General features: G+C 43.4%; 1 protein-coding gene across 3 annotated transcripts in view; it reads right to left on the bottom strand.

Moving 5' to 3' along the window:
• The window catches only part of tll1 (tolloid-like 1), a 48,811-nt gene that overhangs the window by 11,076 nt on the left and 12,099 nt on the right, over positions 1-25,636 (bottom strand). For 2 of the 3 annotated variants that reach the window (XM_086157447.1, XM_086157448.1), the window contains exons 2-16: positions 15,815-15,937; positions 15,566-15,646; positions 14,339-14,512; positions 14,122-14,239; positions 11,439-11,617; positions 10,115-10,220; positions 9,559-9,683; positions 8,127-8,242; positions 7,763-7,865; positions 7,299-7,415; positions 7,068-7,213; positions 5,997-6,192; positions 5,122-5,247; positions 3,751-3,911; positions 3,495-3,675 (exon numbers count right to left, since the gene is read on the bottom strand). In XM_086157447.1, coding sequence (XP_086013573.1) covers positions 3,495-3,675; positions 3,751-3,911; positions 5,122-5,247; positions 5,997-6,192; positions 7,068-7,213; positions 7,299-7,415; positions 7,763-7,865; positions 8,127-8,242; positions 9,559-9,683; positions 10,115-10,220; positions 11,439-11,617; positions 14,122-14,239; positions 14,339-14,512; positions 15,566-15,646; positions 15,815-15,937 — 2,052 coding nt within the window. Of the gene's footprint in view, positions 1-3,494; positions 3,912-5,121; positions 5,248-5,996; positions 6,193-7,067; positions 7,214-7,298; positions 7,416-7,762; positions 7,866-8,126; positions 8,243-9,558; positions 9,684-10,114; positions 10,221-11,438; positions 11,618-14,121; positions 14,240-14,338; positions 14,513-15,565; positions 15,647-15,814; positions 15,938-25,636 lie in introns of all 3 variants that reach the window. The other variant, XM_086157446.1, reaches the window with a different exon arrangement.

Below are 25,636 nucleotides of genomic sequence, written 5' to 3'. Positions count from 1 at the left end.
TTTTTTTTGTCTTCTTCATCCCCTTCATTCTTTAATCGGCAGCATCTTCCAGCCACCCAGGAAGGCCTGCGTGATGACAAAGGCCTGAGACTCGGGGAGGAAAGAGGAGAAAGAGGAGGAGGTAGACAAGGCTCACTCTATGCTGACAATGGTGATGGCATCTGAGACGCAGACAGGGAGGTGGAGCTTGACAGCTGATCGCACTGGAAGAAGTGACTCCGTGTGTGTGTGTGTGTGTGTGTGAGCGAGTGTAAAGAGATGTTAGATTAGACTCAGACGCTGAGTTTCACCCCGGAGCTTGTGAATCAAAGTAGATCTGCTTTTAATGAAACCACAAAATCCTCTGCTCTTTCTCTTGCACAGTGCATGTGTGTGTGTGTGTGTGTGTGTGTGTGCACGTGTGTGTGCCAGTCTGTCTGATGTGGTATTACGGTGCTATTGTAGGCTCTGTCTCACCCTATCAGAGGCTAAGGAGCTTTGCAGTTGATGCCGCACAGTGTTCATAGTAGCTGTCTTCAGGTCAAGCACACAATGTCCACACGCATATGTGCACACACGCACACATTTAACTCACGTGGATTAGTTGTGTGTGGGAGGCCGAAGGGACCTCCCTAAAGTCTGGCTCCTTTCCCACCGAAATCTATCTCCGGACGCTTCTCGCGCAGAACTTTGCCTCGCGCTCGCGAACATCTGCATCGGAATAAACCGCTTCTCCGAGCCGTTCTGCAGGTGCGAGCTTTACCTCGAAGTTATAGTTAGTGAGGTTTGGAGAGACGGAGAGGTATTTAAGATACGGATCTTAAATTGTCACGATGCAATCTTGTCGGCCAACAAATCGGCCCCCGCCGCGCCGGGGGAGGGACGTTTGTTGTTTTCTTCCAGGGGGGAAAACCAGCGCAGAGTCCCGCTTTCATACCAGATCTTGCGTGGCTTTTTTCGGTGGCGATGTCAGGTGAAACCACCGGAGTGAAATAACACAAAAAAAATGTTGTGTTTTTGACATCCGGAATTATGTAGAAGATCAGGTATGTTCACTTTAACGGACGATACTTAATAGTTTTTACAGATTTTTCATTTAAATATGATGATCGTTAAAAAAAACAATGATGGTAAATTCACTCTGAATACGTCTGGTGTGTTTTGACTTTTTTTAATCTTTTGAAATATGAAACCAATTTTAAATGATATATGTGATTTTCTTCAGGATACATATCGGTCAGGGTGTAAACACCTGATAGCCTTAACCTTGACAAATTATATTTTATTGTATTTCTTAGTCTCCCTCCTTCCTAATTGTCATGTTTTTGCTTGAAACTCTGGCACAACAATTTCCTTCGGGATAAATAAAGTTGTTCTTATCTTATCTTATCTTATCTTATCTTATCGTGATAACTTATTTTGAAAAATTAGTTTTGTGATCTGTGTATGAATCTGCTATGGAGTTTGGGACAAAGCACATGTTCCCCGCGGAGGGGGGAAAAAAATGGATCGGGTTTCGAGAGGATCCATCCGTTTCCACGAATTGCACTTTTTGACCGGAAAAAAGAAATCAAATCGGAGATTCCTGTCGTGGCAGCCGCCGGTTCGGATACCGGGCCACGTTACCTCTGACCTCCGCTGCGGTCGCCAGCGCGTGGTCGATGGGGGCGCGCTTAACATCCCGGCACGACTCAAACACAAACATACGCTGTTGACACAGTGCCAGCCTGTCTGGGGGAGAGAGGGCACACACACACACACACACACACACACACAGACACACAGCTGCATGCACGATTGGACCACCAGAGTCACAGAAACACACAGCGGAGTGAGCAGATCCCAAGCAAACCCTTTTTAAACGCCGTAAAAAAAAAAAAAAAAAAAAAGATTATTATTCCGTGATCCAATTACAAACTTCAATTACCTCCTTGTAATTGTGCTTCCAAATACAGGCGATTCTCCTGCACCTCCAAAAACTTGTGGAGGGAAGGCTTTGTGAGCCGTTCTCCCCCGAAATGACTCACGTTATCCACCGCGGGGGAAGAGGGGGGGGGATCCTTCATGGCGATCGTGAATAACCAGGAAAATGTACGCGATTTGAAAATAAAACCCGCTTCCGTCAACCTATTTACGACCGCAGCCGGTCATAAATAGCCGTGAGTCTCTAAGACCACATAACAAAAGATATTTGACGCCGATGATCCAAACAAAGACGTGCGCTTCAGGATATTGTCCCGAGCTTTGGGAGGCCGCGATCAACATTTCCATCGTGTTCTGAAGGGAAAAAAAAGTCAGGGATGGATTGGGAGGAATAATCAATAGATTAAGCGGTAATAGATTTCATTGTTTATCCACAGAACTGTGGGATTTTAAAAACCGGGGTGGGCCAAGTATTGCAACTTGAAGTAACATGAGATTCTTTAACCGGATACTTTAAGAGGGTTTCTGCTGTGACACTCTTACGATTAATCCTCAAAAGTACTGTAAGTCTGGGTTTTATCGCAGAAACACATTAAGCTCCTCTGCGTGTCTCCCGCTTCGGTATTATTACTCTACTCCCTCACTTCCTTTATTTAATAGTGTGTCCCCCGACTACGGACACACTCCTCTTGGTCTTAGCATAACAAGAAGCACATCATAAAAGAAACCTCCAGAAAATATAACGGATTCAAGAAAATACTTGTAAATCTAAGCTTTCTTATGAAAATACCGACTCCTTCATTTTCAATTATTCGAATATCAGAATCTTATTATGACTATTATATCTTATATATTATTATTATTCACCTCTAATAGAGAAGAAATGTCAAATGTCATAGAAGTTACGGAATTTAAATTAATAGTAAGGATTATTGGTAATATAAGGATTTATTAAGAATGAACCCCTGATTTCTGAGAAGCTCGTAAAAAAAACTGCAGAAAAATATAACGGATTCAAGAAAATACTTGTAAATCTAAGCTTCCTTGTGAAATGCCAAATCCCTTATTCGAATCTCAGCATCTTATTATTATTATTATTATCATTATCATCATCATTATTATTATTGATGTTGTTGTTGTCATTGCTATTGTTGTTATTATTGTTATCTTATATCATTATTATTATTATTATATCTTATTGCCCTCTAATAGAAGTAGGATTGCAAGCATCTTAAATAGTAAAATAAATAATCACAGAATTTAAATTAATATTAAGGATTGTAGTGAATATAAGGATAATATTAAGAATGAACCCCTGATTTCGGAGAAGCACGTAAAAAAAAATGCCAAAAATATATAAAATTAATACTTATAAATCTAAGCTTTCTTACAAAATGCAGAATCCCTCATTTTCAATTACTCGAATGTCAGCATCTTAAAAAGTAAAATAAAGAATCACAGAATTCAAATTAATATTAAGGATTATAGTGAATATAAGGATAACATTAAGAATGAACCCTTGATTTTCCAGGAGCCGCCGCTTTACGCCGATCCGCTTCTAAATCAAACGCGTTGATTCACCTGCGTCTTACCTGAGAAGAAGTGAGCCTTGAAGCCCTTCTTGGAGACGGTGTTGTCCGACTTGAACTCGATCCTCATGTTGTTGTACTGCGAGGTGATGACCTCGGGGACCTCGATGCCGCAGTATTTCCCGTGCAGCTTGGAGTCCGAGGACAGGCCGCTGCGCACCTCCACGTAGTCGTATTTACACACCTGAACGCGCGTCCGAGAGGGTAAAACATACGATCGTCCGGATTTTCGGATTTCGGGAGGAAAAAGCGCCCTCACCTCGTTGCCCTCCAGCTCGAAGGCCTCGAACTGCATGGAGATGCGGTACTGGGTCGGGGCCACCACCTGCCACACACAGTTCTTGTTGGGGGGGTATTCTTTGGGCCACCCGGGAGTGCTGATGGTACCGTTGAGTTTGGATAAAAGGCCTCCGCACGCCGCTGCGAAAAACACCACATTAGCGCCATTGAACGCAACGCACACGCTTTCGTTTTGCTCAGCTTGGCATTGCAAATCGTTGCAGTTAGGGACGCTGACTACCGTCACCTTCCCGTCATTGTGCGTATTCGCGTTCCTTTTTTTTTTTTTCGCTCCGCAGAATTAGTATTAAATATTAAGCAAGAAATCGCAAGTTGATGACTGAGCGCATCAAAATCCCTGCAGCAGTGATGGAGTCGGGTGTGTCTTGACCAACGCCGAACCCCTGGGGTTCAGTCGAACCCAGGTTAAGAACCCCCGATCGAACCCTTTTCTCTGTATCCTCCGATCTCACACCGACCGACTTCATGTCCTCTTTCACTCCATCCATGAATCTTCTCGTTCTGGCAGCTCCGGCCCCGGCGTCCTTCTACCGACATCCCTCCTTTCCACGACCCAACCATCTCGGTCTGGCTTCTCTGACCTTCTCTTCAAAACGACTAACATTTACCGTCCCTCTGATGGAACTCATTCCCGATCCTTTCCATCCTGGTCACTCCCAAAGAGAACCTCAGCATCATCAGAACCTCCGCAGAACCTCCCTTTCCTTTCCTTCTGGCTGATCGTCTTCTATCTCATCGTACCCCTGACACTTTTCTCCACCCGCATCAACTCTCCACTGCTTTGGACAGTTGACCCTGTATACTTTGAATTTCTGACTTTCTCCAGTTTCTTTATCTCCACTCCCTGTAGCCTCATGGTTCCTTTCATTCACACCAGATATTCTGTCTTGCTACGACGACCTTTCGTTCCTCTCCCTTCCAGAGCAGATCTCCACTTCTAGATATTCCAAGGAGACACACAACAGTGTCTCTCGGAGGGTTGCCTTAGAAAAGGCATCCGGCTTAAAACTCGTGCTAGAACCAAATACGCAAATGGAATCGACCGCGCATGAACATATGCGTTCATCTGATATCGGATGATCGGGTTATTATTGCACTGCGTTGGAGAAATACATTTGTTTATTAGTGTCCGTGTGTCATTTTAGGGCAGTTGCGCAATTCCCTCGGGCGAAAAGAACTTGTGTTTGATACGTGTTTTTTCCTGTTGATGGAGGCCAATCGGATGCTTTTTTTTTTTTTTTTTTTACGCATCTCAGTTACATCCCACAAAAAAGACAGGAATGCAGATACGAATATGCGTTGGGCATGCCACGCGCACATATAGAATTACCTTCGCAGCTCTTTTTGTCAGGGGCGAGCTCGTAGCCTGGATCGCAGGCGCACTTGAAGCTGCCGAGAGTGTTGACACACCTCTGCTCGCATCCGCCGTTGTCTGGCTTGGCACACTCGTCCTCCTCTGCAAAACACACCGGTTAAAATGTCAGTTTGAAAAAAAAAAGTGCTCCAAAAAGAAAAAAATTATATTACATTTATTCTCGCATGCATGACATCCATACTGCATTTTCTTTCTGCCTGTATTAGTTTGCTCTGTTGGTCTAATTTGGTCTAATTCCTCCTCCCGTGTATATATTTGATATTTGATATTTTATATTTTATATTGTATGCTGAAGCCCTTCGATCAAGAAGGTTTTTGAGTCCCCATGTCTGTATATCCATATTATTGGTTTCTTAGGTCGTCTCTCGAAAAGTGGTGAAGATAATGTTATAATGATAAATGTTAATTTGACATGGTATATCCAAAAAAAGATGCTTACCAGAGAAATGAAAATAAAGATAAAAATAAAAATTAAAAAGGAGGAGGGACTCAATCACACGATCATGCTCTATAAAAATGGTGCCATGTTTGTTAACACACATCTCCGCTAAGCATCTGAGGAAGAGCCCATGTTTTCCTCTAAACATCACGCGTGCAAGAATAGTTTTTTTTTTTTTTTTTTTTGCGTCGTATGTAAAATAAATCATCTTTCTTTTTGGAGCACTTTTGGTGTGCAGATTTTTTTAAAACTCTATTTAGTTAGCTATTTTTCATCCAGCACCCATCCTTAGCTGGAAAGCGGATGTGTGTGTGTGTGTTTTAATTTTATAGGTTAAAAAGAGCACACATGAGATTTAAACGTACACACACACACACACACACACACATACCTTTAAAAAAGTTTGCAGCAAAGCCCGCCTTGTTCACAGTCCCGTCCGAGACGAACTTCATCCACAGCGTGTGCGAGGTCGACCGCACGTCCTCGGGTTTGTCGTAGCCGCAGAATCGACCAATCAGGGGGCTCGTCTCTAGAGGGCCGTCTCGTACCTCCAGGTAGTCGTAAGCGCAGCTGTCGTGTCTTTCGATCTGAACGAGAAGGCAACAATGACCTCGCGGCCCGGGATGGTCGGTCGCTCGTTGTCATGGTGATTGTCATCTCGCTTGGGGCATTTTGAGAATACACTCCAAACACGATTTTTATGAAATTTATTCCTGCAAAGATTTTTCTCTCCCTGTCTTTTTCCTTCATATCAAAAAATGCTCCCAAAACAAAAGATGATTTGTTTTACATGTAACACAAAATACTTATTTTTGCATGTGTGACATTTCAAGAAAAAAATAGCCTCTTCCTCAGATGCCTAACAGAGATTTGTGTTAATACAAAATATAAATAAAAAAAAAAATCTCATTAAAAATGTCACCACAATAACATGATTGTTGCCACACATCTCCCGTAAGCATCTGAGCAAGAGCCTATTTTTTGCTCAAAACGTCACGCATAAATAATCTTTCCTTTTTGGAGCATTTTTCTTTTTTTTTTTTTTTTTTTTTTTTCTCAAAACTCTACAAAGCCAATTTCTTTTTTTTTTTTTTTGATCCAGCACCTATCCCGAACTGGGCAGCGGATGTGGGTGTGTTTTTCTCTTTTCTAACTCTTTTTTTTTTCCCCTCACACACACACACAGAGCTACCATTACCTTTATTAATTTCCTCGCGGCTACAAAAGCATGAAATTTAACCCGGACATTCCTGAGCGCACGCAGAGGGACGGCGAAACAAATGCACCCTGGGTAGTGTTTCCGTCACGGAGACAACCTTAAATCAAACCGGGTTAATTCAAATTTTACCCTGAAATGGTCGTAACATTCAGAAGCTTTTGTCGTCGAGTGTGAGACGGGTTTCAACAAACAGATTAACCTGAGTTGTGCAAGACACACACACACACACAGGGAGTGAATCACCTCGAAGGCCTGGAAGCTAAGCCCGACGTTATATCCCTCAGACACGGTGATCCTCCACACACACTCCTTGGAGGGTCTGTAGTCATCGGGGTAGTTGGGAGACTGAATCTGCCCCGAGTCCTTGGTGATCTCTCCTCCGCAGATCGCTGCGCGTCACCGAGAGAGCGAAGGAAAAGGATGGATTGGCGTGCGGATTTCGGTCACCTTTCGGACCGAATGCGGGATCATTACCTTCGTAGACCGCCGCGAAGCCCTTTCCCACCCAGTTGCTGCTGCTGCGGAACTCGATCCACATTCGGCTGTCGGTCGAGACCAAGACGTCGGGGACTTTGTCGCCGCAAAACCTGCCTGTGCGACACAGAGACGATATTCAGATATTCCCGCCGTTGCAGGGCGCGCTTATGAAGCTAACCTCCTCCGGGCAGATTTTTATCTTAACTGAGCTTTATTTGCACGATCAATACCCGATCAAATGACCCGAAGGAGTGCGTATTTTTAACATTTTACTCTGCTCGTGAGAAATGCGCCTTTTCTGGGAAATTAGATCCGGGTTACGCTTGGAACTTTGCGTGTAAATAGAAAAGTAGTTCCTCATATAACGTCTGACAGTAGGGTCTTTGAATGCGTCAAAGGAGTCGCCGCGGCGCTCCACGCTTTACGCTGTGTAATTCACACATGGCTGCTTTTCTTCTCACCAAGCAGCGGAGCTTTCCTCCAGTATCCGTCCCGCACCTCGATGTAGTCATACCAACAGAGGCTGCTCTTATAAAGATCCATCGTGGTGAAGTTAAGGACAATCTGGTGGGGGGGGGGGAACATTATTTTTATTTAATTTTAGTTCAACTTGCTTTCTGGAGAACAAAGTAATGCTGAAGAGTGGTACCTGTATGTAATCAAAATACATGCTTTCAGCATATTTTTATTGGCACTGGGTGCAAACTTCCAGAATTGCATGCTGCTACAGTGTGTGTGTGTGTGTGTGTGTGTGTGTGTGTGTGTGTGTGTGTGTGTGTGTGTGTGTGTGTGTGTGTGTACGCAAGCTTATGAGAGCTTATGCACCTTTTCTCCGGGTGTAACAGATATTCTCCAGACGCAGTGTGTGTAAGACGGGTATCCGTTAGGGTAACCAGGAGACGAGAAATTGCCTGTTGACTCTTGGAGTGTCTCCCCGCAAGCTGCAATGCACACACACACACACACACACACACACGGACACACAAACAGATGGAGTTACATATTTGTGGTGAATCCCTCATAAGCCTCACTGCGCTGCACTGATATTTGTAATAAGTTCATTATCTAAGAACATGTTGCTCTCGCAGCTGCTGTTATCACTCTTATTGACAATTCACAAAATCAATTATATCACAAATGATTTGCACAAAATAACCGGCTAGCGCACGTCGCGTTTTCCTGTCCATGTGTGCGCATGATCCATCCATATGGAAACTATTAGAGCTGCGTTGGTGAGTCGGAAAACAGTAGAGGATATAAAATTACCCCCTTCGTCCCATAACAAAACTGTGCTTTGTGTAATTTTTTGTTGTCGTTTTTTGATCTGTGACGTTACAGCGAGTGTGTACAGGATGGTCATTTCTGGCCCATCGTGGAGAAATGAACATTCCTGGCGTCGGATTGATTTACTGTTAGTGTTTTGTTTGCCTGCAAGAGGGAGGGAGGATATTCAGACAAAAAAAAAATGGAGATTCGAACAATATTGTTTCTTTGTTCCTGACTGTGAGCTGTTGATCCACAGAAAATGAGGGTAGCCAAATGTGCCAATTCTAGTCCATCTCACACACACACACACACATACACACAATGCCCCAGGGCTCTGTTCATCTGTCGGTGAATATGGTTATCATTCAAAAAAGGGCCTCAGTTTTAAATTTAATTCCAGCTGGACGATGTAACACACTCACTTTTTCATTCCAGTATCAATAACGACCGAATTAATAATATACTCGAGATATATAATGACGAATAACATAGTAATATATCATTTTTAAAGAAAAGAAAATGTACAAGTACATCTTGAAGAATTATAGTGCAAGACATAACTCAACCCTGTGTGTGTGTGTGTGTGTGTGTGAGGGGGGGCATGGCAACATCTGAGACTGTAAAAGCTTTGTGACATTAGCAAGCTGCATGTCCAATTCACGTCAGCAAGGCTCTTCAGGGACCAAAGAGATGCCAGAAAAGCATGGGTGTGCACAAAAAACGATCGCAAGACTTTGTAACGTGTGTGTGTGTGTGTGTGTGTGTGTGTGCGAGTGAGTGTGTGTGTTCAGACACTTCCCAACTAAAATCAGTGGTAGTGTCACATACAAAAACAAATTACTCAACTTCACCTCAGTGCATTGGAGAGCAGAGGGGCGGGCCACGTTGACATCGATAATCTGAGCAGACGTACTCACGTCATCAGCTACAATGGCAGAACACACACACACCTACACACACACACACAGTCTCATAGTAAATATATCAGTACCTGGACATCTATACAGCTTCCTTGCCTGTGCAATGTCTCCCTTACTGAGCCTGGTCCGCTGGCCGATGGCTGGACGGACCCCATTTTCGTCCCTGGACGGCAGGATGGTGTCGAGGAACATCCCTCTTAGGCCAGGAGAAAATTAAATTTAAAAAAAAAATCTCACAATAATAACACGCGTTTATATTAAATATCACTGCTGAGTTTGAAAAATGTAAAACGGACCCAGAATGGGACTGGAGGCGTCTGCACGAAAGCAGCTGTAAAGTGAGGAATTCGGAGGAAATAAATGCCTTTTTTTGAATATTATTCCTATTTTTGACTACCACTTAATTGAAATATCGCTCTGGGTTGTCGAGCTGCTAAACCCCGAATAAATCCGATTTGAATCTCAGCGTATTGACATCTCTCTGGGAGACGTATATACGTGTCCGGTATTATGCACAACGCACAAAGACAATAGTTGCTGACTGGGTTGATTAAACATTATTCTAATTGTCGATCGACATCGGTGAGACTCGGATGTCAGACGTGATGAAATACGAGTGGTGGTTACCGTGAGAAGGTGTTCCTGGCGTAGTGCATGATGCTATCAAAATCATATGGCTCCCCGAGAGAGTTGACCTCCCCTGGCTCCATCTTTAGAAAGTTATACTCCTGGCCTGGGAACCAAACAGAGAACAAAACATGCACACACACACACACAGACACACAAGCCGGTTTGTGTTCACACAGTCCAGTTTTAAGGTGCAGCGTGTCATTTCTGTAAAAAGTAACCGGAGATGCAGTGTGATGACGCTGTGGATTAGCATTCTATCATCGGCGCTGTCGTAAAAGCGAAGATAATTTATCCCTGTTATGTTTATTTGTGTTACATCAGATGTCCCAAACCAAATGACCCGTGGAGCAGTACCGGGCAGAAAAAAAATATAAATATCATATTTTATCCATTTTATTGATTATCAGTGGGGGAGAAACAAGCTCAGGGCTCCCACTGAGTGAGTCGTATTTTTTCGCGCTCTAAATTCATTTTCAATAAGGTTTTATCGTTCGATTTTGACATCGTAGCGAGCGTTCCGAAAACAGATCTAAACTCAAATAGCTTTTTTTTTTTTAAACACTGTGACTAAATTAAAAACCGGCATCGTTTTTTCTTTTTTTTTTTTTTTCCTATTTTTTTTTAAATCACATTCATGTACTGGGAAACTTTTATACTGTATTTATGCTGCATTTAATTCTGCATAAGTCTGCAGGGGAAGTGGATAAAGGGTGGAAAGGGAGACGACCCCCTCGAATGAGAACAGCTGCCATACACTTAAGCTTGCTCGCTGGCCTTAGACACCATCGAAGCAGCGCGTTGTAAACTCAATCGATAAAAAAACGTGTCTCGGAGGATTATCCTGTTGCAAAGTGGCAATTAATTTTAAGAAAATACACCAATTGGTTGGAAAAAAAAAAAAAAAAAAAAAAAAAAACGCAGCAGAGACTCACAAAGACGATGAATAAATTTCATTTAATCGCTAAGGTTGTTGTAAACTTTTGGAACCGAAACCAAATGAACATTTGCCATAAAGTTGTTTTTAAAGGGTAGTTCTGGCAATAATGACGTGCAGTAAAACAGCGGTTTCTTTTGCAATCATTGGATGTCACTTTTTTCACAGCTTTCTGATTGAGTCCGGGAGCGCCGGGGAGGAGAAGTGACAGACTGTGGACGGAGGTGAGTTCTCAGTCATTATAAGCCCCGTTCGCACTCGGCGGGAGCGGCGAACACGTGGAAATTTGAAAGTCTCACACGCTTCACGCGTAAAAACATCCTCCCTCGAGAACCTTTTTCGAGACTCCGTCAGAAAGCGGGGTGCATCTCGGGTAACGATCCCCACCTGGTTGGATGTTATCCCGGATGATGGTCACGTGATCGTCACGGTCGGGCCGCGTGTGTTCGTGCCAGAAGCCGATGACGTGGCCCAGTTCGTGCACCACGATGCCAAACTTGTCGCAGTTCTTGCCAATGGAGATGGCCTGGGGCCCGTTGCCGCGGCGACCCACATAGGAGCAGCACCTAATAAGGATTAGTAAGAAGTTGATAGCGGGGAGATAAATATTTACACATCAGGAATTTGGCAACGGTAAAAAGGCATGAGTGGTGCTTTAAGGATACACATAAACACACACACACACACACACACACACACACACACACTGGTGCACACATTGAGGATTTCCTGGCCTGTACTACATCTAGCAGGGGAAAAGCTCAGGATTTATTTACATACAACACTCCGATAACACAGCGGTTTCATAACCCGGAGTGAATAAGCTGTGAGAATTCACATATCATCGCTCTCAGAACACACAAAGCGCACACACACACACACACACACACACTCATTGTCTTTCTCCGGTTAGCCGAGACATCCGTGCCAGGCTAATAAATCTGATTAAAGTTATCCAGGGAGCTGATTGCAGGGTAGGGATCAGGAGTCACCAGAGATTCGATTCTTTTCTGGCATCAGCAGGTTTGACTTATTCATCCCCCCGAAAACACTGGAACGGCGGGCAGCGCTTCTTCCTGACCGAACCTCATCGCTCTTTACCTTCTTGTCTCTGCTGCCGTCCAAAACCTAGCACACATCCACGGAGCGGAGTATTTATACAACAGATTAAGGAGTCTAATCTCTGATGCGGGCAGCCGATCACCCAACCAGAGACAACCGGCATCACCGCTTTGCACGCATATCTTTAACTCTAAACAGCTGCGAGTATTACCGTTTCAAAATCCAATATACGCCCAATTAGTGTTTTTTACGCCGTCATTGAGGACGGCGTCGCAACACGCCAGAGTTTCATTCTTGCTCATATACTGTCGAGCCTGGGTTTTAGTACTGTTGATAGATTTATACGTTTTATGGCCGTGTATTTCAGGTATCGGCTGATGGAAATGTTGAGGAATTCGCGACGACCTCCGGCGACGCAAAGGGCAGCAAAGAGTCGGCGGAGACGTTTCGGGAAGTGCAGGAAGTGCGAGGTGAGACTTCCAGCGTGGACTGATGTTGTTGCTCAAACGGGGGGAAAAAAACATCAGCTGCGTAAAGTCAACACCCTTGGAACGCGAGACGCTTTGTCACCATGTGAGAGACGATCCCAGCGCATTATTTCCTCCGTTCTCTCCCTTTTTTTTTTTTTTTTTCTGTTTTTGGAAACTCCCTGCACACTAATGACACGGACAACTGTGCCCTCTGGGATTGTTATTTTTAGAAGAAAAGATCTTGTGCACTCAATTGGATCAAAACAGAACCAACCAAAGACGCGATTGTGTCATTTTGTGAGGATGTTTGGATCCATCGCTCATGTCTGACCACCCGTTTGACTCAAAGTATGTGCAAATCGCAGATTATATACTAAACACACAGAACACTGAGGTGGAAATTTTCTGGTACGGCAAATATAAATGGCATTTTGACACCAATTTAACCAATAAACTGGTGATTGAATTGGTGCGGCGTTTGGCGCTCCTGCGTCACAGAAAGACGGTTCCTGGTTTGATTCCGACATGGAGCTTTGGAGCCCAGAAACCTGCAGGAGGTTCATGAAATACCAGATTTTATCAAGAGATGGCGAAGGGTTGCACGTCTCGAAATGATGTATTCATGAGATATTGACTAGTTGTTTGTCTTTTGAATGAGAGGGTGAATGGTTGCATGGCTCTATATGTGGCCCTGTGATTGGCTGTTTGTAAGTTTACAGTATTTAACCTGAATACGACGATTACGCTTTATCTTGGGCGGTTATAATAACGATGCCCTATTTTCTGTGTCCTCCTCTCTCACACCAACTAACTTTGCACGAAAATATCAATTCACCGCAGAGTCAGTGGGAGCCCCGTGCCTGTGTGCCCGCTACTAGATGGTCCGATCTGCGACTTGACTTTCACCGTTTGCTTGTTTCCTCGTGAAAAAGCGCTTTTTTTCAAGAGCTAGCTTGTGGCAGCTGATGTGTGAAACGGTCCGGCAGTAAAGCACAGGTTGAAACAGACGTTTTTAAACAATAAGATCCAGAACGTCGAATAAAAAAAGTATAATTTGTACCAAGATTTTCCTCGCGGACCAGTACCGGTCCTGCGTGTATGACTGAGTTTTTATTTGCCTTCCATGAAAATTAATAACATCATAGAGCCTTCTTTAAAAAACGCAAAGGCGATATCCTCGACCCCTTGACCCACGTATCTGAGCTTCTCTGGAAATCTTAAAAATGAAGGCTACCGGTGGGTGAAGTGCCACCACTGTACAAACACACTCTGACCCCACTGTACTGCCACTCAAAGAACAATGCACTTCTGCAGTCTGAACAAAAAAAAAACAAAAAACTGCACAAACTTACAAACACTTAGACAGCGCCGTGTGATTGGTGGGATGGGGAAACAGGAGCAGGACAGGAAGGAAAGCGGAGCCATTGTTGAGTGACCGTATCGTCTCTCGCTGTGACAAGGTCACAACTGAACGCCGGCAACGCACTCCCACATGCATGCATACGTGTACGTACATGCTGGCGGATGTCGAAACTCACCCGCAGGGTCTGTAGGTGAACACGATATAACTCTCCTCGTCTGTTTTCTCGATGAAAGTCACGCATGTTTGTTTCTCCCAGTGACGCATTGCCTGCTTGAACATGGCCCTCTGACTACCTGGAACACAAACGTCGTACATCCTACTTTTACACAATTACACAGCGGTGTGTGTTTTGTGGCTGAGTAACCCCGTGGAGTTTTTTGAATTCTTTTTACCGGTGAAGTTTCCTCCGATGACGTAGGGGATGACTCCTCCGGGCCATATCCGCTCAGCTCGGGATGTGGCCGCTCGAGGAAAACGGCTCTTTAAGGCGTTCACAGGCTTCCCGGCTTTGCCACTTTGGCTCTTCGGACTGTCGGCTTCCTTGCTGGAGTTCTTGGGGAAATAGTCTGCGGGGTGGGGGGGGGCAACAAGGTTTTGTGGATTACGTCCATTTCACATTTTCAGTTGTACCATGTTAAACTGGCAGCATGCAGAAAGACCGTCGTCTTTCCAACGTCCGATCTTTGCACGTGATGAAACTGATGCCTTTTTTGTGTGTGTGAGTGGAGACCTACTCATTATAGATTCAAAATCTGCATTTTCTATTGATGGCATTTTCTGTGGAGGCTCTCAGTCATCCAGTTCGTGGTGAATTCTTGTCACCGCAACTGGGCTTCTAATTTCTTTTACTCTTAGACGTTTCACCCCTTCGGGCTTCTGGGGTTCTGAACTGAAAAAGCCTCTCGGATGCGGGTTGAAACGTCTTTAAGTGAAGAAATTCAAGTCCGGTTGCCAGGACAAGCAGATTTTTATCATTTGTATTGCTGTTGACATTTTTCTTTTTGACTTAAAATGAAAGTCCAATGTTGGTCACGTGTTTTATCGGCTTTTATCTGAACAATGGTAGAAGAAAATGTGTGTGAATATGTATCCGCAATTCCTGGCTCGCTACTTCATATTTAAATGGATCTGCAGCACACTTGCATTGACCAGGAATACATCCTTTTTAGCTGCTTTAAAACCGTAAAGTAGCAAAACTAACCAATGGAGGACACCGCACCTACATATGCATATATATACACTGCTCAAAAAAATAAAGGGAACACTTAAAAAACACATCCTAGATCTAAATGAATGAAATATTCTTATGAAATACTTTGCTCTTTACACAGTTGAATGTGCTGACAACAAAATCACACAAAAATGATCAATGGAAATTAATTGTATCAACCCATGGAGGTTCGGATTAGGAATCACACTCAAAATTAAAGTGTAAAAACAAACTCCAGGCTGATCCAACTTTGATGTAATGTCCTTAAAACAAGTCAAAATGAATCTGTGTTGCTTCCTGAGTGGACACTATGATTTCACAGAAGTGTGATTGACTTGGAGTTAAATTGTGTTGTTCAAGTGTTCCCTTTATTTTTTTGAGCAGTATATTTAGGCCCGGGGACTCTTACCGAAACCGAATCTTCGTATTCTCTCCAGTAAAAGGTATAATGAGCCTCTCTTCTTTGCAACCTCATGTTCCTCCAGGCCACCTGACACAAACCAAAGCCAAGAATCAAAACACAAACAATGAACCATAAACGCTGACGTCCTCAGGTGGCCCCGGTCCACTTCCTTCCCATTCCAGTTGCGACACTCCGCAGCCGAGGAAAAATGTTCCTTGAGGAAGCATGACCGTGGAGCGAGGGCGAGACGCTCACCAGACGTGTGGCCTTGCCGGGAATGCGTGTGCACGTGCGTGTGCTGCGTCAGGTCTATCGTCCTGTCAATCTGGAACATGCGAAGGTCTTCCTCGTCCAGGGCGATGTCACCCCAGAAAACAGCTGAAAGGGAAACAGAAGATTTGAGTCGTTTTACGCCGTCATCCGCGTCTTCCTGCGCTGGAAAAGGAGGGAGTTTGTGTTTTTCCACGGATGAGCGCGCTTCGATTCAGACCAGCATTTCTTAAACTAGACGCCGGCCTCCACCGTCCAAAGACTAAAAGTTATGTATAAAGAAACACCATAATTGAGACATCAACATATCTTGGCACATCATCTGCATATATCTATTCGCAAGTCTTTGCCATTTGTTGCACGAGCTGGAACCGCGTGGGATATGATAATTGCTCGTGGCGTCGGTTTGGGTCGAAAAATGCACTTTCAGATAATGAAGAAAATCTGGGGATGTCGAGTCTGACAGAAGTGATGAGACCGGACTGATCGGTCGACGAGGGCGAACGCTCAAGGCCAAAAACGCAGCTACGCCCAAAATCGAAGAGTGGGTTGTGTGGAGTGATGAAAGATCATGTTTCTGACGCTTCTGGATGTCTTAAAGCATTTTGTTGACAACCAACCAAGACAAGAAGTCTAATTTTTGGTTAAGGATCACCTTACGTGATACTCGGTCTCAAATATCGTTCCTTTATTCTTCTTGTACTTGTAATTTTTTGCAAATAGAAATAGTATTTTTGCCAAAATACAACTTGCAGCCTTGAGATGTTACCGGCATCGTGCTGAAATAAGGCCAAGAAGTATTCTGCCGGATAGCATGATGTCACATTCAAGATAGTCTTGGAACTTGGATGACTTTACTTCACTCCATCATTTTACGCTATTATACAATTGGTTGAAGACGTGTTGACCTTTTACCAATAAAACTGTAGCTCTGTAGCACTTGAGTCCAAATAAGGAAAAGTGGCAAATATAAGAAAAATTCCTAAAGGTGGGCAGACAGATGAGCAACTGGGATCGCAACTGTTATTATAACCACTTGTAAGGAATTACTTCATAAACTGTGAACTGAAGATCCAGAGGTGAGATTCGGTCCATCTTCCATTCTGTCTTCCAAACAAGGGTGTCGGTTTCATGTGGAATGTAAAATTTGGCTCATTGTTCTCTCTCAGAAAATGTTGTAATTTTCATTTAATTCCTTGCGATTCTGAACAACTCGATTAACGCGGCCCCCTTCGCAGGGTCGGTTCAGACTCTCAGTCATCCAGATCGTGGTTGTAGAAACTTACCGTGGCAACTTGACCGAAAACCTTTCGCCTCTCAGCCGAGAAGCTTCTTCGCTTCGAACGGGTTCGGGTACGTGTTTGCCGCTGCCGGAAACCTTCGTCGGTGCTACGATTGTCCCGTCGGCCGTGATGAGATCTAGCATCGAGATCCAACAAGGCCTACAACCGAGATTGAATCTGGTGTCTGCGAAGTTGAGGCCTTTCAAAAAGGACATCAACTTCTCAGGCGACGGCTGGAAATGTTCTTGTCGTTGTCTATCTTTGGTGCCGTTCAGTTTGTTTTGTAATAAATGAAATTATCTGCCTTGTTTTTTTTTTGTTTGTTTGTTTTTGACATTATGTGCTTTTTTTTTTTCCTCCAAAACGGCCAGCTTCATCCAAGACCAAACTAGGAAGACCTAGTGTTATTTATTTGGTTTGGTTTCCAGGACATCTGTCTTGAAGAGGGTTTGTCTTATCTGCTCAGTAAGGAGTCGTCGCTGTGTTTTTCTGAAGAACGCTTCCTGTTCGCTGTCCCTTGACAGCGGAAAGCAAGTGTAGGCTATTCGGTGTCATCCCATGTTGTCTGCATCTTACAGCGAAGTGCAGGTGGCGTCTGTGATCTGCGGCTTTTCTGGCCGTCTTTTTGAATTCCCACACGGATCAGATTCCTTGTACTAACGCCATGAAGATGACCAAGTCACAGCGGGACCTTGTACACGCTGGACGTATCGTGAAAACGTGCACTGATTTATACAAAATATTATGCGAAATAAAAAAAGATCTGCTGCAGAGTGAACATTTAACAAGAGGCTGCAAAAATATCTGACTGGAACTGCGTTTCCATCACAACGGCAGCGCTAATCTAAATACAAGGCTGTATTCGAATATATAATTGTATGTTTATAAATCATGAAGAACCACAAAGATTAGTTACGTCCAGAAACACAAACTATGCTTGGCTTCATCCTGTAAGATCTATTCCGGGCACTCACTTGAACTTTGAATTGAAGCTGCCCTCGAAGGGAAAACAGCATAGCTGTTGGCAAAATTTGGGTGAAACAAATGACAGCGAAGAAATCAAACACGGATCGATTTCTGATTTAGTGACAAGATGACAGTAAACTGTAAGTAAACCAAACCAACAATCTGGTGGTCCATCTGGTGGAATCGGTTGCCCCCAAATCTGCATCCTAACTCAGAGGGTCCAGTGTGAAGAAATCCTGTTTTTCACAAGTGAACGGGTAGAAAAACGTATTTATTCTCATCCACCTGCCCTTCTGACTAAATCACTCGGCTTTGCTTAGATTCTGCAGAGCGCTAAGATCCTCTCATGAAGGAAGTACATTGTCGCTTGTTCGCGGGGCGATGTCATGCTGTAATAACATTTCACACAGTTTCCCAAGTGTTTGCCATATTCTTGTTATTGATTTGCTGCTCTTGTAAAAACACTTTCACACCACTGTCATCATAGTTTTGCTTAAAAACCGAACAGGAGAGATTTGTGTTGGATATCAGCCAGAACACCCCCCCCAGATCCACACACACACACACACACAGTCACTCTCCCCCCTTTGGTCTTACAATGGTGTGATATCAGGCCATGTTTAAGCCCTTTAGCGAGTGACACGCCCACTGCTTGCCCCCCTCCCACAGTCCCGGCCTACCGTCTGCTATCCTTCCTCACATTAACTTTCTTCACTGTTCAGTCATGGCTCTCAAAAAATCTCTATTTGTACCTAAAGTGGAAACTTTAGGACGTGATAGGCTTTTATCGATCCCGCAGCGGGGAAATTCTTGCGCATAATACAAGATATAAAAAGACGAAAAAGTGAAAAAAGGTGAGCCTTGTGCACAGAAGCGCCAAAAAAAATGAACAGTTGTAGTTCTGGGGAATGTGTAAAAAAATATGAATATAATTATTATACCGATGAGGATGGAGTGAAAGGGGAAAAACGCGCACATCTGCTGCCCCGCTAGGGATGGGTGCTATATCAAGAAGTCGACTGGATAGAGGATTGAAAAAAATCTGCACACAAAAAGTGCTCCAAAAATAAAGAATCAATTTTACATATAGTTCAAAAACGTATTCCAGAGTTATTTAAGCTTATAACCAGAGTTAACACATATCTCTGGTAAGCATTCGAGAAAGAGCCTAAACAATGAAACAATATAAAATGTGTTGGTATTGTATGAGGAAGTCTGGAGTGGCAGAGAAGTATGTTAGACTGGTGCAGGACATGTATGCTCGCGAGAGACAGTGGTGAGGTGTGCTCAGTTCAAGGCAGAGATGGGATTTCATCAGGAATCAGCTCTGACCCCCTTCAGGTTTGCAGTGACGGACAGGCTGACAGATGAGATTAGACAGGAATCTCCATGGACAATGGTGTTTGCAGATGACATTGTTATCTGTAGTGAGAGCAGTGAACGGGTTGAAGAAAATCTAGAGAGGTGGAGGTTTGCTCTGTAAAGGAGAGGAATGAAGGTTAGTTGGAGCAAGATTGAATATGTGTGGGTAAATGAGAGAAATACGGGTGAACCGGTGAGGCTACAGAGAGAGGAGATCAAGATGTTGGAGGATTTCAAGTGCTTCGGGTCAACAATCGAGCACAACGGAGAGTATGGATGGGTGAGTGAAAGGATAGCTAGGGTAAAAGGATAGGTGGACAAGACAGTGGTGAAACCAGCAATGCTTTGGTCAAGGAACCGCGACGATGCTGAGGTCACTGGAGGTCGTAGAGATGAAGGTGTTGATGTTCTCTTTGGGAGTGACGAGGACAGATGGGACCGGGAATATGTCCATCAGAAGGAGGGCACATGTAAGAAGTTTTGGGGAGAAGGTCAGAGATGGCCAGACTGAGATGGTTGGGCATTGTACAGGAGGTCCAGAGGAAGACCAAAGATAATGGATATAGTGAGAGATGATATGAAGTTAGTGGAGAGGAGGATACTGCAAGGAAAAATCCTAAAGGAAAAGAAGAAGAATCAAATGTGTGACCAATGGTTACAGTGTGTGACAAGGGAAGCAAAGACAGATCCTAGCCCAAGGGTAGATTCTTACATTGTTCAGATGACAGGATGTCAGTTGCCGTTTTCTGCTGTTTTCTACTAAGAGTTCCCTCCTCATCCTTCAAATATTCAGATGGATGCAGTTACAAAGGTTGGAGTTTTGTTTCGTGAGGCTAAATAAAGGGAATTCAAAAGTCGAAACTGTACGCTTTGAGTTCCGAATGTGTCTCAATGCATTAGTTTCTTTCTTCGTACATCCTTGCTCCTTGGTCAGCTGCCGCTCGTAATTTATTTACAAGCAGTCTGCGGATGAATTTTTAGCATTTTCTCGTGGGATCATACAAATCAGGCACATCTTGTATCACCCCGCTCGGTTAGTTTCTCTCCGCTCGTATCAACCGTATCTGCCGGTCCGCTAACAATGAACAACTGAGCGATAACCATCGCTGAATGGTTGGCTGAGCGGCCTAACGACGCTCCGCGGGGAATCGAGACACTAATACATTAACAATGGCATAGAAGATGCTTTTCATTTAGCTAACTGGGATTGCCAATAAAGGAAACAGGGGTCAGAGTGGCATGGAGCACGTGTTATTGTTGAAGTGAGAATCAAACCACAATGACCGCAGATGGTTTACGAATCACAATATCAGTTCCAGACCCTGAGTGGGCCTTTTAAATGACTCTTCATTGCTCACAAGGCTACGAGGATCATTTTAATTTCCAATTTCAATAGTCGATTGTCTCCAGATGTGGAAACGGGCTTTTCAAAGCACATCGTAAGCAACGATAGACACAATTAAACCACAACACATGAACAACACTTAACAGCAAAGGGCGTCACTGTGTGTTTATGTTAAGCAGAAATAAAGCAGGAATTTGATATGATACGCTATGTTCTTGCAGCTCTGTCGTGTCTTCCCCGTAACACAATGCCTGCTCTGTAAAGTGTTGAAATGTCGCACTTTCAGCGAACATTTCAGAAAAACCCACATTCATATCGCAATTTTTGCCGCAGTGGTCAGCATGTCCGCCTCACAGCAAGAACCTTCCTGGTTTGGAGTCTCCATGTTCTCCCAAAGTTTGCATGTTTTTTTCTTTTCCCGGTTCTCCGGTTTCCTCCCGCAGCAGGTTTGAAAGTGCAAATGACAGAGTGAATGGTTGAATGTTTTTTTTCATGGCAGCCGACACTGAGTGCAGGATAAGCAGTATAGATAATGAATGAAAAGACAGGAGGCAGAGCTGGAGGTTGCAGAGATGAAGATGTTGAGGCTCAAGGATGGATAGAATCAGGAATGAGTCCATCAGAGGGACAGCACATGTTCGATGTTTTGGAGAGAAGGTGAGAGGAGCCAGACTGAGATGGTTGGGTCATGTACAGAGAAGGGATAGTGAATATATTGGTATATAGGGTTAGTTGGAGAAGGTGGATTTGCTATGGCGACCCCTGAAGGGAAAAGCCAAGAAGCGAAAGAAAAATTTGTCAAAGGGGTGCAGGACATGTATGACCGAGACAAAGTGATGACCAAGATAGTTTGCACATGAACACTCCTCTGTTCATTTCCAAACTATGGTGAAGATCGAGGTAGAAGGTTGCTGAAGGTGGAGCTGCCAGCCAGGAGGTCTCGAGGAAGACCAAAGAGAAGATTTATGGATCTAGTGAGAGAGGATATGAAGTTAGTTGGTGTGAGAGGACGATACAGAGAGTAGGGTTAGATGGGGAAAGTTGATGCGCTGTGGCGACCCGTGAAGGGAAAAGCCCAGAGGAAAAGAAGAATTATTTAATCAATGAATTACTTAATGATTGAAAATCAACAGTAATTCAATATTTTGAGGCAATTAGCATTAGACTTGGTCATTGAGTGTTGGTTCTTCAACATCACGACCTACATTCAACCAGTTTTCACTGCTGATTTTTCAGAACACCTGAGACGTCTCAAGTTTTTCTTTTTGTACGACGAGTTCAGTTATAAAACCTCGATTTAGAAAGAGCTGGATTCCCTTTGTTTTTTAAACCAACCGAGGAAAATGAGCCAAACACTGTTTCCTTTTTTACGCAGAAGAATTCAAAAAGGACCTTGCTTCAGCAGGTACTCTGTAGGTTAATCAGTGTAACACACCGCGTACTGTATAAAAGGCTTATTAGATTCCCCGCCGTCAGTGGGGGTTTGACTTTTCCATATAAAACCGACAAAAAAGCAACACGATCACCAGCAGTTGTTTATATTTGGGCTTTGTAAGTGCTTCGGTTGTTTTTTCTACGTCCTTTTTTTAAACAATGAGTAGCCCGGCGCCAGAAGTGGCCCCTCCCCCCTGGAGTTTCTTCTTTCCCCCCACAGAATGTGTCCGATTGATGTAGATCAAAATTCCCCGGCTTCGGTTTTTCTATTTACATTCGGTACTGCCAGTCCCCTGACGGCATTCCAAGTTTCGGGACTAATCCGCTAGGATTTTCGGGAAAAGACAAAGAAGCTGACCCAAGCACGAGGCGCAAAGTACAGATATATTAACTTTGACTCATTGATTATCGGGGTCTTGTGAATCCATAAATAGACCAAAGTCAAGCCTCTCAATGAGCAGGGTGAGGACAGCGATGCGGTGAGATGCAGGAGGAAAAGGTATTGATCCAAAAACCCCAAGACGTCCCTGGAGGCCTCCATCATGCTGACCAGGGCCTTACTGTTTGCCCTTCAGCAGGGGCACTGCAGCAAACACACACACACACACACATATATATGCACGTGAGTACTGCACCAAACGGGGACACACACCCGCCTCACATGGATCCGGCACCTCCCGCAATGATGGATCTGTGATCGGGTTCCCGAGCGGACCGGGTCGGCTCAGCTCTTTAAAAGTTTACCCAGCGACGTCGCACAAAAGAGTTATTCACGAAAATTTGTGATTTTTATTTTGGAAATCACGCAGCAACAAACACACACTGACCCCCCTTCATACTTGACAAACTAGGGTGAGAAAAATTGCATTTAAACTGTAAGATTTTTTGGAAATTCGTATTTTTCTTTGAAAAAAAAAAGCTTTTGTTAAAAAAATGCAATGAAATACATCATTTTGATCTATATACAGCAAAATAACATTATATTGATTCAAGATTTATTGTTAAAAAGTGGAATTTGCGAACACTCACAAGCATTCACACATAGTTTTCTATAGACCTCTACTATTACATTGTTTGTTACATAGAGTATCTATAATATAATAAAAGACAACACATGCACACGTAACATTGCATTTCCTGCTTAAAACTGAATGCTTAAAAATTAATTTTAGATCCAGAATGACATTCAGATCATGACAAGTCAGGAGAGCTTTGCGTAAAAACACGCATTTTGTCTAATCCTTTCCACAGTGCTCCAGCTGTTGGGTCATAATTAGGCAATAAGTAGGCTTTTCTACTTAACTTAAAAAAACGTAGACGTAAGAAGACGCGTTACATATAAACCGTTCCAATCCAAAACTGAAAACACTGATGAAATTAAAATTGTGCCATTTTACTGCATTGGAAACACATGTTTTTTTTAAGCAGCTAAATTTTAATTTCTGAAGTTTATTTGACATTCACTGCAACCAGAATCCACACTAGACCGGCAGCATCCAAAAGCAAACATAGACGAATAAAGTTTCTGTAATTACTCCGTCTCAATCGTTATCGTCTCAGCGGGTGGACGTTTTTTTCAGATTGTAAAGTACAGCCACTTTTATTTCACTAAAGCTAATGAGTTAGCAGTTGCTATTGTTTTCTCTTAATCGACTTATAATCACTGGTTTTTGACAGACGTCTCATTTGAGTCGAAAATGAAACTCAGGTCAAGCAACGGTCCGATTTGCGGCGACTTCAACACCAAAGAATCAGCACGATCCAAACTTTGAGCACGTATGTGCACGTTTACATTCTAACAAGTGGAGGATGTTGGGGTTCTGATTGGTTGTTGCACAAGTTAGAAAATAACAAAGAGTCAGAAGGATGTTTTTCGACTTTTTGACGTTGCAGCACAGCAGCAACCGAATGCAATATGATGATGTATTGATTCATAAATCATGCATTTAAATTCATGACCAGTGAGTCACATATGCCGCATTCAAGAAGATCTGGTATAACGTCAAATGCCAACATTGGCGAAAAACAGAATACTGGTCAGGCTGTGACCGAAATCATACGTTAGTTGTGATGTTAATGTCGTAAATCACTTAAAGGACTGGGAAAAATGTAGCATTAATTGGATTATGCAACAAAACAAATCATTATTATCACGTCTTCAATGTTTATTTAACGCCCGAGCCGCCTCTTTGGTCCATTAGTTGAATGACGACGCTTCGCAACAAGGTCGACTCAGCAATATATAGAAATTCTATTCATGCAGAGTTATATATTGTGTGTAACACAATTACATTATTAAATGTTTAAAATATTTGTAAAAATATTTTTTAAAAAGGTGACCCGACAGCGTTAACTTTTTTTTTTTAATCCTTTTTATCTTATATTATACTACTTTATTACTATATTTATTATCATTATTATTTCCTGTTACTGTTGGCACATACACTTCACCCAGTAGAGAATTGGGTATTGCTAAATTATGTACTCATGCTGAACTCGCTGGGGTGTATCTCTCTCACACACACACACACACACACACACATACACCTTACTAAGCTCCTCATTAAGCAAATTTAAGGTCACACTGCAGGTGGGCTGATACGAGTGTGTGCCTGTGCACGTGCTTTTCAACTTGTGATATTATTATCGCGGGTATAACCGTGGCTGTGAGCATACCCTAATATTAAAAAGAGATTATCTCTGCCCTCTTTGAGGATTTTCTCCGAAAGCAATCATTGTGCAAGCTGCTTGATCCACATGAACCCTTTCTGGGCGACAATAGGTGCCTCAGAGTGGCACGGGGAGGTGACTCTTGCAGGGTGCAGTGCAAGATATAAAGTGAAATGATCGTACCGACGGACAGGTAAAGGTGGGAGATGCTATAACGGCATCAGAAAACATGATTATCGCGGCAACGCTCCCATAATAGTGGCCTGTTTACATCACATCCAGTGGGCAGCCACCTCCTGCTTCCACCTGCCACACTCAAACATCCCCTCATCACTGAACCCAAGGCGGTTAAAGATATAAATCCCAACATTAGTTGTTTTTTACATAGAAGATTTATGGATGTTTGAGGTCATTTCATCATTTTAGCGGTCAGGTTTCCCAGTTTTGCCCCTTCTTCGCTCATTCTGCTTCCGCAGCACGGCGGGTCAAGATCGTCCAAATACCGCTATTGTTCTGCAGCGCTGTAGAAGGTCAAGTCGGGAAATCTGACCGTGGATTTACGAGGCGCAGAGCGTGTTTGACCGTGAAAAAGCGCAACGCTGGTCAAACATGGAAAGTAAACGCGGGAGAAACGGGAGGAAAACTTTGCAGTTCCAGCAGCTGTTTGAAATTCCTGTGCAAATGCTTGGCTGAAAATGATACCGGTGCATAGATTCATCATATTTAAGATTTAATTACAATGAGTGA

This window comes from Fistularia commersonii, chromosome 12 (assembly GCF_037954325.1).
Source record: "Fistularia commersonii isolate RoL2024-O1a breed Wild chromosome 12, RoL_Fcom_v1.0, whole genome shotgun sequence".
NCBI lineage: Eukaryota > Metazoa > Chordata > Actinopteri > Syngnathiformes > Fistulariidae > Fistularia > Fistularia commersonii.
The sequence above is the reverse complement of the archived record's forward strand: the minus strand, read 5'-3'. Positions and strand labels throughout refer to the sequence as shown.